This window comes from Balaenoptera musculus, chromosome 19 (genome assembly GCF_009873245.2).
Source record: "Balaenoptera musculus isolate JJ_BM4_2016_0621 chromosome 19, mBalMus1.pri.v3, whole genome shotgun sequence".
In the NCBI taxonomy this organism is placed as follows: Eukaryota; Metazoa; Chordata; class Mammalia; order Artiodactyla; family Balaenopteridae; genus Balaenoptera; species Balaenoptera musculus.
The window spans coordinates 10,821,562-10,837,112 of record NC_045803.1 but is presented as its reverse complement, the minus strand read 5'-3'; the positions used below and the strand labels follow the sequence as shown (position 1 = coordinate 10,837,112).

Genomic DNA, 15,551 nt, shown 5'->3' with positions numbered 1-15,551 from the left:
GGCCACTCCTCATCGCGGTGCGCGGGCCTCTCACCATCGCGGCCTCTCCTGTTGCGGAGCACAGGCTCCAGACGCGCAGGCTCAGGAATTGTGGCTCACGGGCCCAGCCGCTCCGCGGCATGTGGGATCCTCCCAGACCAGGGCTCGAACCCGTGTCCCCTGCACTGGCAGGCAGACTCTCAACCACTGCGCCACCAGGGAAGCCCCAAAAGTCCTTTCTTAAAAGAGGATCCAAGCAGCATGCCTCTGTGGCAGCCCTCCCATACCCTATATTAATAACAGCAATCATTTGAAAATAACAGCTTCCATTTACTGACAACTTACTCCACGCCAGCCTGTGCCAACGTGTGTTAATTCGTTTGACCCTCACACCAATCCTGTGAGACGTGCACTGGTTTTACCCCATTTTATAGATGAGGAAACTGAGGCTCAGAGAGGGTAAGTCACTTGCCGAGGGTCACACAGCTGCTAAGTGGCAGAGCTGGGGTTTGAACCCACACAATTAAAGAGTGAGCCCCATTTACAGATGAGGACGCTGAGGCTCAGCATTATACCTCCTGACTGTCCACCATCAGCACACTGGGACCCCTCTGCCCTACACCTGACCTTCCCAGAACACCACCCCCCCTACCCCCGCCCAGGGCAGAGGCTGATATCCGCAAACCTCTCCCACCACATTGCCCCTGTCTGATCAAAGCAGTGAATGCCGGGGAGGGTGTCCAGTCTCAAAGCCCGCCTGGAGAGGATGTTGCAATCCTCTGACTCAGCGGAGTGCGTGCAGACCCAGCAAGAGGGAGAAAGGGGAAGATTAAGTCTTGGCCCAAGCCCCAGATGGGCTGATCCTGCCTAGTGCCAGGGATTCCAGTAGCCTCCAAGGCCCCAGGGTGGGGAGGAACCAGAAGGTGCAGGGCATGCTCCAGGAAGCTGGCCTGCATTCACCCCTGGGGGTGGGGTGGAGCCTCGGAGAACAGAGCCGTCTGCCAGCCCAGGGTGGACTTGCAGCCCAGAGCCCAGACGGGAGGCTGTGTGACCTTGGGCAAGTCCCTTCCCATCCTGCTCACCGTCTCTGTTTTCCTCTGTCTGCAAAATTCACTTGCTCTCCCCAAGCCTCTCTTAAAACTAACTTGATTCCCTCCTGCTGCAATGTGACCTTCTCTCCGTTGGCTCAACCCTCCCTGGCCTGCAGAAGAGCACTGTAGAAAGACTGTAGACCCTAGGGCACGTGACCTTGCCTCTCCCGTGCCTGAGTTTCCCCATCTAAACCATTTCTTCCCAGGAAGTGTCTAGAATTAGAGCCGAGAGGGAAGGCCTGTGGTCTCTGGGACTAATGACCACCCCTCCCAGGTAAGTGGTGCAGCAACCGGGATGCTGGGGTCACAGAGACCTGGCTTAAAAACATGACTCCCCCTGTCTCTCACATTTCCCTAGGCAGTGACTTCACTCCTTTGTGCCTGTTTCTTTCTCTGTAAAATAGGGATTTTCGTTGACTTTTCCTCCCAAGGTGTCAAGAGAATGAAGTGGGTCAATTCCTAGTGGGAGCTCAGCCAGACTGAATATGTCCATCTTGTCTCATCTCTGGGTGGAAAACGGTGACAAGAAAGACCTGGCCTGGTGGGTGAAGGCAGGCTACGTGGAGACGAGAACAGATATCATTCATTCATTCAGCCATTCATTCTGCACACCTGCTCTCAAACTGCTCAGCAGTCCTGGGAGGCAGAAGCTGTTATCATCCCCAACCGTAAAGTCATGACAAAGGCACAGAGAGGGAAAGCTACCTATCCAAGGTCACACAGCCAGCACATGGCAGAGCCAGGGCTCAAACTCATGTCTCTAAGCCCAGCATGTTGAATCCTAATTTCCTCAATGAAATGGGTCCTGCGGTTGAAAATTTGGGTTAATTGATTATAATAATTGTTATTATTCCTATGCCAAGTTATAACAGGAAGAATGGTTATAACAGGAAGAATAACAATAGCCGCTACATTGTATTGAGCACTTTATAATTCAGGACCTACAGAATGGAAGCGTATTTTCTTGATTGAGTCTGTTTTATCAATGAGGAAGCTGAGACTCCATAACGTTAAATAACTGCTGCGAGTCACAAAGCTAATGAAAGCCTGAGACAGGACTTATACCCAGGCCTCAGACAGAAGCAAAGAGGACAAGGCCCAGGAATGAAGCCAATAGGAACTTAGGGTCTGACCAGCCCAATCTTCTCCTCTTAGGAGAAACTGAGCTCTCACCGCGCCCCCCCCCCCCCCCCCCCGCCAACCAAGAGCAAGAAAGCTGTTCCAGGATCACAGCCTTCTAGCTAGGACTTCATTTCCCTCTTGGGACCTTGAACAGGTATAATCGTGGCCCTTCCTCCCCCAGGGACGTCTGGGGAAGGACAAGGGGAGAAGAAGCAGTAGGAGGCAGGAGATCTGAACAGGTACAAAGGGTGGCCTGTGTGAGGGAAAGTGGTTAGACACCAGGCAGGACTTCCGGGCCTTCTCTGGGAAGTTTCTGGGACTCATCCAGGGGCCGCCCCTGCCGGTGGGGGACCTCCAGAGCTCCAGGCCCAGAGAGGGGAGACCCTGGTCCTTCCCAGCGAGGGCGCAGGGAGCAAGGGGAGAAAGGAGGGGCGAGAGCCATCCTGGTCCCTCATCACTCCGTTCCCGACACTGGAGGGAGGCGGCTGTGGGAGCTGGGACTTTCCTGAGCAGCAGAAGATTCTGGGAAATCAGAGACAGCTGCGGGGCGGGGCTGACTCCAGGCCTCCCCTCTCCTCCCTCCCCTCAGTCCCTGCTGGTTCCCCAAGCACGCCCCTCTTCCCTCCGCCCCGAGGGGGCCCTCCTCAAACTGCCCCTCCTCCCTCAGAATTTGCCTCCACCCTCAGACCCTCTTCAAGCCTCCTCTTCCCTCAGATCCTTCACCCTCCAACGCCGCCCCCCACTCTCTCCTCCTCCCTCGGAACCACTGTCCTCACTTGGTCCTTCTCAGACCTCCTCAGACCTTCTCCCTCTCCCTCAGACCCTCTCCCCTCCCTTAGACAACCTACTTCTCTCTCAGACCTGTCTTCCTCCTTCAGACCCTCCTCCCTCAGACTCTTTTATCCCTCCTCCATCCTCAGACTCAGAACCCCCAGCGCCCTCTCTCTCAGCCCCTCCAAGCCCCCGTGGGCCGAGCGCAGACACCCCCTTCCCCCTATCTGGGCCCAGAGCCATTTCTCCACCGGCCGCAAGGCAGCCGGGGAGTGGGAGGGCCTCGGGCCGCCGTCCAGCGCTACTTCCTAGGGTCATCACCCTGACAAGCCCCGCTGCTCCGAGGCTCAGCTGCCCTCTGTACAGCAGGGTCGTGTTCTACATCCCAGCCCGTCCCCGTGTTTGAGAGTCCCGGGAGGGGAGGGCTGGGTAGGCGGGGACCCCAGACTTTCCACCCTAATTCCCTCACCTCTTCCCTTGTCGCCACAACTCTGCGGGCAGGGGGTGACAGCAGCCCCATTTTCCAGAAGAACAAACTGAGTCTCAAGAGGAATGACCTGTCTAAGGTCCACTGTCAACAAGGGGTGGAAGTGGGACTTGAACCCCGGTCTTGCCCCCAGATGCTCTCCCATTACAGGGGGCCGAGGAGGAGATCCAGAGAGGCAGAAAGGAGAGAAGGGGGAAAAGGGCGAGGCTTCTGTCAGCCCACAGATGCCCCTCACATCCCGGTAACGATCCACCGGGGTGGGGCCCCAGTCTTGGGCAAAGTCCCTTTCTGAGAACCGGGGGCCCACACCCATTTTCGGGGTCCCAGGAAGGGGAGACGAGACGCAGCCAGAGATCGGGAGACAAAAATATGGGACGGGGCTGGAGACAGAGAGAGGGAGGCTAGGGATGGAGATGCAGAGACATGGGGAGACACACAGAACCGGGGAGACCTTGCGAGCCGCCTGGACAGAGCCGGGGTGCAGCACCCATTCCCTCGTCCCCTTAGGTCCCCAAGGCCTTCCGCTCCGCCTCCCGTAACTCCGTGACCGGCACTCAACCCCAGCGACGGCCCCGCCTCCAGGGAAATCCGGGAAAGCCCCGCGCGACTGGGGCCCCTCCCCGGGGCGGGGAGAAGGGCGGCCGGGGAGGGGACACGGGAGAAGCCCGCCTCTGCCCTTCCCTCCCCCCGTTACCCAGCCCCGCCCAGCCGCCCGCAGCTCCTGCCGGCCTCTGAGTCATGCCCCCAACCAGCCTGGCCTGTTCCCCACCCACCAACCCCGCCCGGGATGGGAGGGGGACGTGGGGCAGAAGGGGAGCCAGACGGCCCCCGCCTCCTGGGCCCGGGCTTTGGTCGCTGTGACTCTGGTCTTGCGGCCCTGCGGCTCTTGCTATGTCCCCGTGTCCCTCCTCCTTAGTCTCTCACGACCTCCATGCCCCTTTCGCCACGTCTCTTTCTTTCTCTGTGCATCGAGGATTCCCGGAGCACCCACCCTGTGCCCAGCGGCTCCGGCTGGGTGCAGGGACCCCGCCGGGAAGAGACACGTTCACTGTTTCCCTGCGCACTCCCCACCGAACACCACCCCCAGCGAAGTTCAGACCCAAAGCTGAGGAGGCACAGGGAGGAGGCAGAGGTGGGGGCAGGGCAGGCAGAGGGGTAGTGCCTGGGCGCCTGCGGAGCGTAGTCCCTGCTCCGGGTGCGTCTTTTCGCTCCCACAAAGGAGGAAACGGCTCACAGAAGGGAAGTGCCTGGTCAAGGTCACCCAGCGAGGAAGTAGGAGGCGGGAATCGAACCCGCGTCTTAGCGACCCCAGGACCTCAGGGAATTGCCTCCCTGGGGGAGAGGCTGAGAAGCAGACAGCACTCGAGTGACAGAGAGATAGATGGTGAGGGAAGCAAAGAGACGATAGAGACAGAGACACTGAGAACAGAGACGCAGAGATAGAGAGACATCTATCCAGACCCGAAAGTCAGAGAGAGAGAGTTACAGACTGAGAGATACAGAGGCCTATAGCCAGAAAGACAAAAACGCGGAGACAGAGCCTGACGCCCGCAGCCGCAGGGGTGGGGACCCCGCAACCCGCGACCCCGCCTTCTTCCCACCCACCCCCCCGCCCCCCGCCAAGGCCCGGCCGCTCCGGGCGCCGCGGGGCTGGAAGGGGGCGGGCGCGGGGCGCGGCGCGGGCGGGGCGCTCTGCAGGCTGCACCGCGGGACGGCGGGAGCGGCGGCGGGTCCAGGAAACCCCTGGGGCGGACGGGTGGCCCCGGGGGGGCCGGGGGCGGGGAGGCGGGCGGTCTGCACCGCCCGGGCCGACAAAAGTCCCTTCAGTTCAGCCGGCGGCAGGGGAAGTCCCGGCGCTCGGCGCAGCCACCCTCCCGTGCCGCCGAGCCCAGCCGCACTCCGGCCGCCCGCTCGGCCGCCGTCCCCGGCGGCCCCATGCCCCGATGCCCCGCGGGGACCATGGACGAGGGGCCCGTGGACCTGCGTACCCGGCCCAAGGCCGCCGGACCCCCAGGCGCCGCGCTGCCGCTCCGCAAGCGCCCTCTGCGCGCGCCCTCCCCGGAGCCCGCCGCCCCCCGCGGCGCTGCGGGCCCCGTCGTCCCCCCGGATCCCCTCCGCGGTGGCTCAGACACGCCAGCGGCGCCTGCGCCCCCCCACGGCCTGGCCCGGCCAGAAGCAATTTACTACCAGGGTGAGTGGCTTCCGCGGGTCATGGCCGGGTGGGGGCCAGGCAGTGCAGAGGGTCACTACCGGAGCCAGGGGCAGAGCTCCGACGTAATATACGGGGCCTCGGTCAGCTGAGGGACAGAAGCCAAGGTCCCAAGGGCACAGATATGGGGTTCCTGGGGAGCTGGGCGCACAGCCTGAGGTCCCAGGGGTGCAGATATGGGAGCTTCAGGGAGCAGTGCCTTGGGACACAGATATCGGGGTTGTAGGAAGGCTGGGTGTCAGGGGGCCCTGAGGGGTAGAGCCCAGGGTCCGAGTGCCACATATAGGGAGCTAGGAGACAGTGCCCAGCAGTACAGAAACGGGCTCTCAGGGAATCAAGCCCCAGGTACACAGAATTATAAACTCTTCAGAACCCAGATATCTAGGGTTATAAGGAATCAGTACTTGGACCCAAGAAACTGAGGTTCTTGGCATCCCGAACTATATGTGGGGTCAAAGGAAGTCAGGGGAACAGAGATTGGGGTTCTAAGGAGACAGATATTAAGGATCCCCGGATGTCAAAATCTCGGGAACCAAGATATCGGGAGACGATGGGAATGAGGAGAACAGCGTTGGAGTTCTGAGCACCCCGATATCTGGGATCACAAGGACCCAAGGAAACCGATCCAGATACCAGGGTTCTTTAAGGAGCCAGCAGGACAGAGATCTGGGGTTCTGAGCACCCAGTTCTGCTTGCAAGTGATCAGTGTCTTCGCTGGGGTCACAAGGTCAGGTGGCCTTAGGGGGCTTGGGCTCAGTCTAAGAACTGGGGGCAGGACTGGGGAGTTCTGGGACTCAAGGATTTAGAGCCAGGAAGAAGGATTCAGGGGTCTCTGGGCAGAAGGCCTCAGGGTGTCAAGGCCTGGTATTGGACATGCAAGAACCAGGAAACTTGGGGGTTCAGGAATGGGAGCCCCCAAGGACCAGGAGATGACAGAGAAGGCCAAAATCCATTTTCCCGATCCTGTCTCCATCCTTGACCTCCAGGAGGGGGTGGCCCCTCCCACAGCTGTGCCCACCTCACGATCTCAGAGTGACCCCCAGAGCTGCAGAGACCCCATGTCTAGTGCCTCCAGACCTTTGCCCAGTTTCTGCACCTTCCACCCCCTCAGAGTACAGCTTCAAGCTGTGCATCAGGAGGCCTGTCACAGCCTTCTCCTTTTTCCTATTCCCCTGATGAGAACCTGGGCCTCAGTTTTCCCCATCTGTGTGATGGGTGGATATGGATTTGCCTGCTACCATGGTCCCTTCCAACAGTTTGATCTGAACACGTTTCTGGCACCACTCTCTCTCCCCAAACTCTGTACACATTCACCCCACACCCTACATCCAGTGCTTCATCCATCCTTACCTCCCTCAGCCACAGATTCACTCAGCAAACAGGCCCTGAGGTCCCCCTGCTGAGTGATGATGGGGGTTCAGTCCTTAAGGGACTCTCTGCCTAGTGGGAGATGGGGCATCAGACACAAGTAAAGATAAGTGATAGTGAGAGTGTCCAGGGCTGGGGGGGTTGGGGGGGAAGCTGTGGGAGCCCAGAGGAGGGATGCGGTAGAGGAGTTTGTCTTGCGCCTTGAGGACTCAGTAGGAGATGCAAAAGGGACCTGGGAAAAAGGGCAGGTGACACGCAGGAGCGAAGGCCGGGAGGCAGGGGGTGGGTTGAGGATCTGTGGGCTTGGTCTCACGCATGTCCTTTCTCTTCCCAGGACCTTTACTGTCCCTGTACCCAACCCCGACAATGGGCTCCCCCTTTCCTCTGCTGAACCTGCCTACACCCCTGTACCCCATGGTGTGCTCCATGGAACACCCCCTGTCGGCTGACATCGCCATGGCCACCCATGCGGATGAGGACGGAGACACGTGAGTGACAGTCCCCCATTCATGGAGGGTAGTAGGGAGTGGGGAGACCAACCTTCCACCCACCTCACCCACCCACCACAGCACAGGGGCACTCAGCGTGGACTTTCAAGTTACCTGCACCTGAGTTAGAACCCTGTCTCCACCGCTGTCTGTGTGACTCTGAGCAAGCCCCTTTCCCTCTCTGGGCCTCAGTTTCCTCTTCTGAAAAATTGGGCACCCTGAGAGCACTTAGCTCCCAGGACTGTTTTTGGAGCAATGGGCTTCAAATGTTTTATCAAAATCCCAAAATGAGGAAGACATCTCACTGACCGATTTATTATACGAACTATACATGTTAAGCCCCTAGCACTGAGCCTCGCAGATTGACTGTTCAATATGTATTAATTACTGGTATTATTATCATTATTGCTTTTTACTAAGCCCAGCACAGACACGCACATATAAACTTGAAATAAAAATTGCACAGAACAAAACAACGCTTACCCTTACGACTTGGGATCTACTTTGGGATTTTCTATTCTAGTCTTATGTCATTGTTTCCTGGTCATAGCCCACTAAATTAATTTGACGAGCCCTTAAGTTGACTTCCCAAATCTCATGGTTTTATTATCTGCCGTTTGAGGGACATGCTTCTGAGTAGCATGAAGCTGCTGAGAAATCCTGCATGGGAGGGCCTAGCACATAGTAAGCACTCCATATACTTGACCACCATGGTTATTGTTATTCTGTCGACCTCGGTTTGAATCTCAGCCGGCCACTTTCCCACCCCTCTCTACCTCAGTTTCCCCCTGTAATAACAGGAAGCATAAGATGAGGGTCTCTGTGAGGCAGAAATGAAATGATTTCTATAAAGCGATTATCTGGGAATGGGTTTGGGGACTGGAAACCACAGGTGGAGATGGGATGGACAAGCCTATTTCTACAAGGAAAGGGGGGCCTCCACCACTGGCTCCTGGGTGACTTCACATCCTCGAGCCTCAGTTTCCCTATCTGGAAATCCGGGCTCATAATCACAATTAGGATTCAGTGCAGTGATGTACATATATACAGTGCATAGAATTGGGGCGGGGGGCACACAGTAGGTGCTCAGTACATGGGAGTGGCTTTTGATTGGTTGAACAGAGCTCCCAGGGTTGTCATGGACTTATCCTTGTGAACCCAAGCAGGAGAAAGTGCCTGAGATATACATATACAGGGCTCGGTAAAGCTAGTTCCCGCCCACTCTGGGTACGTCTGGGGTCATCAGTGAAATAGATTTAATTTGTATCTGTCCCCAGGGGTGATTTGTTTGCAGCCTGTGAAAGCAGGGTGCGGAGGCGACCTGGCACACCAGTCTCCAGCCCCACGCCCCCGCCGCCCCCCCCCCCCCCCCCCCCCCCCCCCCAAGCAAACACTTCTGCCTCAGCTGCCTGTTGGGGGAAATCCCTTCCCGCAGAACCTGACCGCAGCCCAGCTGCTCTGCCTCCCCCACGTCAGCACCCGTCACTCACTCGCAGCCTCCCCCTCCTGGCGCTCCCTCTAACCTTAACCCCTTCCGCTGGGGCCGAGACTTTACCGGAATGGGCAGCAGGCGCAGGCCAGGCGGGGGAGGGGGAGGGGGGACACGCTAGGTCTGGGTCCCCAGAGCAGCAAAGCTATGGTTGGGAGGCTGGACTTCTAGGGATTCAAGGGAGTAAGATCTCAGGGCATTCGGACAACCTCCCTCCGCCCCCCCCCCCCCCCCCCCCCCCCCCCCCCCCCAAGAAGTCAGGAGGCACTGGGGAGATGGAAGTCTGGGTCTCCAAGAGAGGGGGGAACGCATTCTGAGTCCCAGAGAGCAGAGGTTGGGGTACTGCATTCCGTGACCCCTGAGCGGGTAAGAAGCAGGGGGCAGGGCAGCTTGGGGATCTAGAACTCGGAGGGAAGGGGAAAGTCCGTTTCCGCAAAGAGTTAGGGCACCGTATTCCCGGGTCCCAAGAGATCTTGGGGATGGATGCCAGGATGTGGTGGGGGTTAGGGAGCCAGCTGGAGTCGGAGCCCTGGAGGGTGGAGTTCCAGAGGGGTCCCCTGGCTGGAGAAGTTGGGGCCCTTACCCCCAGGGTAACTAGATCGCTTTGGATTAGGCTCCCCTCTCCGCCCTATTCGAGGATGGAAGTTGGGGTGTCTGGGTGGCCGGGGTAGATCCCCGACGGGACAGGCTTCCCTCCCCCGGGAGCAGGAAGCCGAGCCCCGCCCAGCAGACCTGTTACTGGAAGTCCGAGGGCTGGGCCGCCCCTCCCGTCCCCACTTCCTCCAGCCCCGCCCCACCCCCTGCGGCCCGCGCGTTTATGGGAACTCAGGCCTGGACGGTTTCTCTGAAATAATTTTCTCCCTCTGCCCTCACTTAACCCCGCCCGCCCCGAAGGGGACCCAGGCCGGGCGTCCTGGGAGATGCAGGGAGGGGAGGGAGCCCTTCCCAAGGGGGGCCCTGGCCCAGGTCCGACCCCTCCCCCAAGATTTCTTTTTAAATTTGGCTTTCTCGGCTCAGAATCCAGGTTCAGCGTTACACCTGCATAATCTCCTCCTGGGAGATGGGCGTTCTTGTAGGCTATACTTTACGGAGGAGAAACCCGAGGCTGTAAAGGGCCACCTAGCCGCACAGCTAGAGAGACTTGTAACGCAATTTGCAACCCTGGCCTACTCAGCCCCGGCAAAGCCCCCAGGGCTGCAGGATTTCTCTACCTCCAGTACCTAGGGAGCTGGATTCTGGATGCAGATTCCACAATTGGGAGAACCGCTGTTCACCCCTCTTAGCCACGCCCTGGTCTGTCAGCAAGCAGTGGTGGGTGAGAAAGAAGTTGCTCTAGAAAATGGCCTTTAAAGAAAGGTTGTAGGGACTGTGTACCTCCAGTCAGCCTTGTGCCCTCAGCGCCAATGTCCCCCACCCCATACAGTCGTCCCAGATTGCTCTCAGCTCTAAATGGCTCTTCCAGGTTGGGGGCCCTGGGAAGTGGGCAGGAAGTTTATTGAAAAGTGTTATCCAGATCAATGCCTACAGAGATGGAGGAAGCAGGACTGGGCAGAGGGAGAATTTGAGCTGCTACGTAGTAGTTTCATCAGGGCCTCAGTTATCCCACAGGGACTGTTGCAGCTGGAGTGGCCCTCAGAGTTGGGGCCAGAAGCCCAGGCCTTCGACGCCCACACGGAGCAGTCACTGGATGCCATTGGGTGGCATCTACCCACCTCACCCCCATGACCTGGGCAAGCAGCTCTTTTCAGCGGAGGGTAATTCCCAGAGAGAGCCGAGAGCTGACAACCTTCCCAGAAGTTGAGGGAATGAGTCCTTCAGTCCAGAAGGGGGGGGGACCTGGGTTGCGCAGTCCAGCTTCCCAAACAGTGACTAGTTTGTCCCACCTCCCTTCTGGGCAAAACTTCCTCCACATACATACTCTTGGGATGGAGGCTGACCGTGATCTCCAGTCACCACTGATGGAGACCTTGATGGTATCGTGTTCATCCCCACCCATTCCACAGATGAGAAAACTGTGGCCTGGAGTGGGGTGGGAATGTGGTTATCAGCTTCAAGGATGGCCAGGGATCGTTGAGGGGGACTCATCTATTCAGAGCGTGTTTGTGGAGCACCTGCTCAGCACCAGCCACTGTCCTAGGCACTGGGCAGTGATGGAAGCACACCAAACGCTCTACCCTGGTGGAGTTGACATTCTATCGGGGGAGATTCAGACAGGAAACAAGTAAAGTGTACCACGTCAGGTGATGAACTGGAGGAAAATAAAGCCGGGGGAGGGGGAGGGAGCCGCTGCTGTACCATTTTAGCAGAGGCCCAAATGAGGGGAGCTAGCCCTGCAGGTATGGGGGGAAGACTCTTCCCAGCAGAGGGAACAGCCAGTGCAAAGGCCTAGGAGGCAAGCATGCTTGGTATGTTTGAGGAACACCAAGGAGGCTAGTGGCCAGAGTGGGCTCAGGAGAGTGGACAGAGATGATATCAAAAGGAATTGAAGAGCGGGAGGCAAGATGACACAGGGCCTGGGGGCCATGGTGAGGACTTTACTCTGAGGATTCTGTGCAGAAAAGGGGCATGACCTGACTTAGGTTCTAAAAGGGTCCCTCTAGCTGCTATGTGAGGGACAGACAGTAGAGCAGGATGGAAGCAGGGAGGCCAGCGAGGAGGGGACGGTCCAGGAGGGGAGCCGGTGGTGGTGCCTGAACCAGGATGGAGGGAGTGGGGGTGGGGAGCAGTGGTTGGATTCTAGAGACACTTCTAAAGTATCCTGCACATTTTGGAGTTAGCACTGCTAAGAGTATGGGGGTGAGAGGTGACCAGCCTCTAACGCCTGTGATCCTCCACCCCCAGGCCACTCCACATTGCGGTGGTGCAGGGCAATCTGCCAGCTGTGCATCGGCTAGTCAACCTCTTCCAGCATGGCGGCCGGGAGCTGGATATCTACAACAACCTCCGGCAGGTGAGGCTGGGGGCCTGGGGACCTGGATCTAATGGAAGAGGGGCCTGGGAACGTGGACTCCTGTTTCCTAGGGGAAGAAGAGCTGGGGGCCCTGACTCTTGAGTCGGAGGGAGGAGGTGCTCCAGATTTCTGTTTCCTGCCCAAGACTACAGCTGGGAATCAGGACTCGGGAATTCTGAGGGAGGCAGGACTGGGACGCAGGGCAGGGGACGGGTCCTTCACAGTCTCTGTTCCCCAGACACCGCTACACCTGGCTGTGATCACCACTTTGCCGTCTGTGGTCCGGCTCCTGGTGATGGCCGGTGCCAGCCCCATGGCACTGGACCGCCACGGCCAGACGGCAGCCCACCTAGCTTGCGAGCACCGCAGCCCGGCCTGCCTGCGGGCCCTGCTGGACAGCGCGGCCGGGGGCACCATGGACCTGGAGGCCCGCAATTACGACGGTGGGCATCTACCCCGGCGCGGGGTGGGGCTGTCCAGCAGCACCTGGAGTCCTTCTGAGGCTGCAAAGCCCCAGGCCCAGGTTTAACTGAGTCTCCCTCTCCTTCAGGGCTCACCGCCCTGCACGTGGCCGTGAACACCGAGTGCCAAGAAGCGGTGCTGCTCTTGCTGGAGCACGGCGCGGACATCGACGCGGTGGTGAGCGCGATTGGGCCGGGGGAGGGGCCAAGAGGAGCAGAGGGGGCGGGGCCAACGGGGCGGGGCTTGGGTGGGAGAGAGCCCGAATGGGTGGGGTGGGGCTTGAAGAATCTAAGGGGATTGAGATGCTGGACCAAGCGGTTAGGATGCGGGCCGCCGGCTGTTTGGGCAGTGCTAGGAGACGCTTAAAACCTTCCCTCCCTGCCGCAGGACATTAAGAGTGGCCGCTCCCCACTCATCCACGCCGTGGAAAACAACAGCCTTAGCATGGTGCAGCTGCTGCTACAGGTGGGTAAGGCCCCTGCCCGTGGCCTCTCGCCCACCCTTTCCTCTGACACCAACCGGCTGTCGCCCCATCCCTGCCACCGACGCCGCCTTCCAGTTCTGGCTCTTGCTCTTGCTGCGCTTCCAGCCCCGACCTTTCCTTCTAGGCCTCGTTCTGTCAACCCTAGGACTTCACCCCTCCAGGCTACGAACTAGTCCCGGGTCTTCTCCCATCCCTCCTCCGGCCCCAAAACTTCCCAGGCCCCAACCAGCTAGAGTCTTGCTGACCCTGTCTTCCGGCTTTGGCCCTGTCCCCGCGCCGTCCTTCCGCCCCGACTCCGTCCACGATCAGGCCCAGACTCTGGACCCTTCCCTTCTCTGACTCCGCCCCTGCTTTAGCCGGGGCTGCTGAGTCCAGCTCCGGTTGATTCGGCGCCGCCCCTCCAATCCCGCTCTGTCCCGCCTTTGTTTCCAACTTCTACCCTTCTATCACCCAACCCCGATCTGGCCCCGCCCCAGGTTGTGATTCCCACCCCCACACCCGGCCCCGCCCCTCACTGTGGCCCCGCCCCCTGGGTTCCGCCCCCCTGCACCGGGACCTGGCGGTGGTCCTGACCCGCGCCTCCCCGCCCGCAGCACGGCGCCAACGTGAACGCGCAGATGTACTCGGGCAGCTCGGCGCTGCACTCGGCGTCAGGCCGCGGGCTCCTCCCGCTCGTGCGCACGCTGGTCCGCAGCGGCGCCGACAGCGGCCTCAAGAACTGCCACAACGACACGCCGCTCATGGTGGCGCGCAGCCGCCGGGTGAGTGTGCGCGCTGGTGGCGGCGGGGGTTACAGGGGTTGCAGGGGTGTCTGTGCCCGAGCGCCGGTCCGCGCGGATGTGACAGGTGAGTGGGCACGTGTGTGCAGGGGATGCGGCGTGTGGGCGTGTGCGCGTCTGTGCCAGGGCGTGGAGGCAAGCCGGTGAGCCTGAGGGCGTGGGTGTGAGTTCTAGACAAAGGAGTGACTGAGGCACAAAGAAAGGAAGTGACTTGTCCCCCTGCACGTACTGAGAAAGAGGCGGTGCTCCCTGAGCTGGGGGACCCCGTGGGCTAGGAGAGATGGAGAGAGGCAGGGCTGTGTGGGCAGGGGTGGCCTGGTGATGACCGCCCCTCCACCGCTCCACAGGTCATCGACATCCTGAGAGGGAAGGCCACACGGCCTGCTCCTGCATGCCAGCCAGAGCCCTCCCCTGACCGGAGTGCCACCACCTCCCCTGAGAGCAGCAGCCGCCTCAGCTCCAATGGTGAGAAACCGGCTCCCAACTTCCAGCAGCCCAGCCCCGCCCTCCCTCAGAACCCAGGAGTGGGGGTCCCCAGCCCCCTTCCCCCTGGATCCAGCCTCTTGCTGCCCTCACCCCTTGTCTCTCTTCTCTTCCCACAGGTCTTCTGTCCACATCACCACCCTCCTCGCCCTCCCAGTCTCCCCCCAAGGACCCCCCTGGATTCCCCATGGTTCCCCCCAGTTTTTTCCTTCCTGCCTCATCTCCACCGACCTTCCTGCCCTATGCTGGGGTCCTCCGAGCCCCTGGCCGGCCGGTGCCCCCCTCCCCAGCTCCAGGAGGTAGCTGAGAGGGATGGGGGGGCAGATCTCGGACTCATGAGGAGGGACCTCACTGCCCTACGGGGTCAGCCCTCCTGGAAACTGTGAAGATCTCACTCTGCCCCCCCCCCAATCTTCTGGACCAGGATTTGCACAGAGGCACATATATTTACCCATAACCGCCCCCCTCTTCTCAGCACGGATATTCCCCCATCTCGTCCCCACCCCCAGCCCGGGACTCTTACCCTATTATTCTCAGGCACCAGTCTCCCATGTGGAACTTCACCCAATCGTTCATTTCCTTCTCCTCTCCCAGAGCTGGTGGAACCAAGGAACGGCCCTCCCCTCTGGCCTTTACCCAGTTCAGTAAGGAGGGAGAGATGGGCTGTAGCCACGCACTGATATCAATGTAAATTATTAGGCTCTTTGGTTGGATTTCTTTTGTAATAAACTATTTTTGTACCATATCCCTGGCTTTGCTAGGCCTCTTTCATGAGGAGGTCTGGAGGAAGTGTGTTTCTGTGTGTGCCCACCTGGGTGCCGTATCCAGCTGACTCCATGTGAGTCTCAGACTGACAGTGACATGTGTGGGCGACTCTAGGACTTCCGGTGTGTTGTAAATGTTCTGTCATTGTGTCACTGTGCCATTGTTTCTGGGGATGACGTGAAGTGTGACATCTTTCCAGAGGACCCTGTTGGATTCCATAGTGACCTTAGGTGTGTGCATGTGTGTGTGTGTGTGTGTGTGTGTGTGCGCTTCTGAAGGATTCTGTGGTTTCTGGGTCCCTGTGGTACCACAGCTGACTGTTGCGTACCAGTGGTAAACTGCTGATGCCAGTTGCCTCTGGGTCTCTGTGCGTGTAGCATTTGTGCGTGTTCCTAACATTGAGACCTGCGGTCATCGTGTGATTGTTTCTATGTGACTGCCTCGCTTGGTGTGTCACATTTTATTCGGTGGCTCCAGGGGCCCGCTGACATACATATATATTTTTGACTGTCTGGACGCGTCTCTTACGTATCAGTCAGGGTTTGCATTCATTTCCTGTTACCACGGTAACAAAGCACCACAAATTCAGCAGCTTAAAACAACACAGATTCATCCTCTTATAGT

At 59.1% G+C, this 15,551-nt stretch overlaps 2 protein-coding genes across 2 annotated transcripts; both read left to right on the top strand.

Annotated features, from left to right (window-relative positions):
* The first annotated feature begins 1,289 nt into the window (after positions 1–1,289).
* LOC118885748 (putative RNA-binding protein 15B) lies at positions 1,290–4,274 on the top strand. The gene is made up of 3 exons (XM_036834693.1): positions 1,290–1,344; positions 2,374–2,431; positions 3,958–4,274. The coding sequence occupies exons 1-3, from the start codon at positions 1,328–1,330 to the stop codon at positions 4,183–4,185; spliced, it is 303 nt and encodes a 100-aa protein (XP_036690588.1). The 5' UTR covers positions 1,290–1,327; the 3' UTR covers positions 4,186–4,274.
* Positions 4,275–5,126: 852 nt separating this feature from the next.
* BCL3 (BCL3 transcription coactivator) lies at positions 5,127–14,907 on the top strand. Its single transcript, XM_036834691.1, has 9 exons — positions 5,127–5,641; positions 7,362–7,515; positions 11,846–11,954; positions 12,193–12,397; positions 12,505–12,593; positions 12,804–12,881; positions 13,494–13,661; positions 14,027–14,144; positions 14,282–14,907. Exons 1-9 carry the CDS (start codon positions 5,386–5,388, stop codon positions 14,467–14,469), a joined length of 1,365 nt encoding a protein of 454 aa, XP_036690586.1. The 5' UTR covers positions 5,127–5,385; the 3' UTR covers positions 14,470–14,907.
* The last annotated feature ends 644 nt before the right edge of the window (positions 14,908–15,551 follow it).

Excerpts from the sequence above, each read along its gene's own strand:
- BCL3 (XM_036834691.1), top strand. The coding sequence starts at position 5,386 with ATGCCCCGATGCCCCGCGGGGACCATGGACGAGGGGCCCGTGGACCTG. Across the intron at positions 5,642-7,361 it reads AGAAGCAATTTACTACCAGG|GACCTTTACTGTCCCTGTAC; the intron begins GTGAGTGGCTTC and ends TTCTCTTCCCAG. Across the intron at positions 13,662-14,026 it reads TGGTGGCGCGCAGCCGCCGG|GTCATCGACATCCTGAGAGG; the intron begins GTGAGTGTGCGC and ends ACCGCTCCACAG.
- LOC118885748 (XM_036834693.1), top strand. Across the intron at positions 2,432-3,957 it reads GAGGCAGGAGATCTGAACAG|GTCCCCAAGGCCTTCCGCTC; the intron begins GTACAAAGGGTG and ends TCGTCCCCTTAG.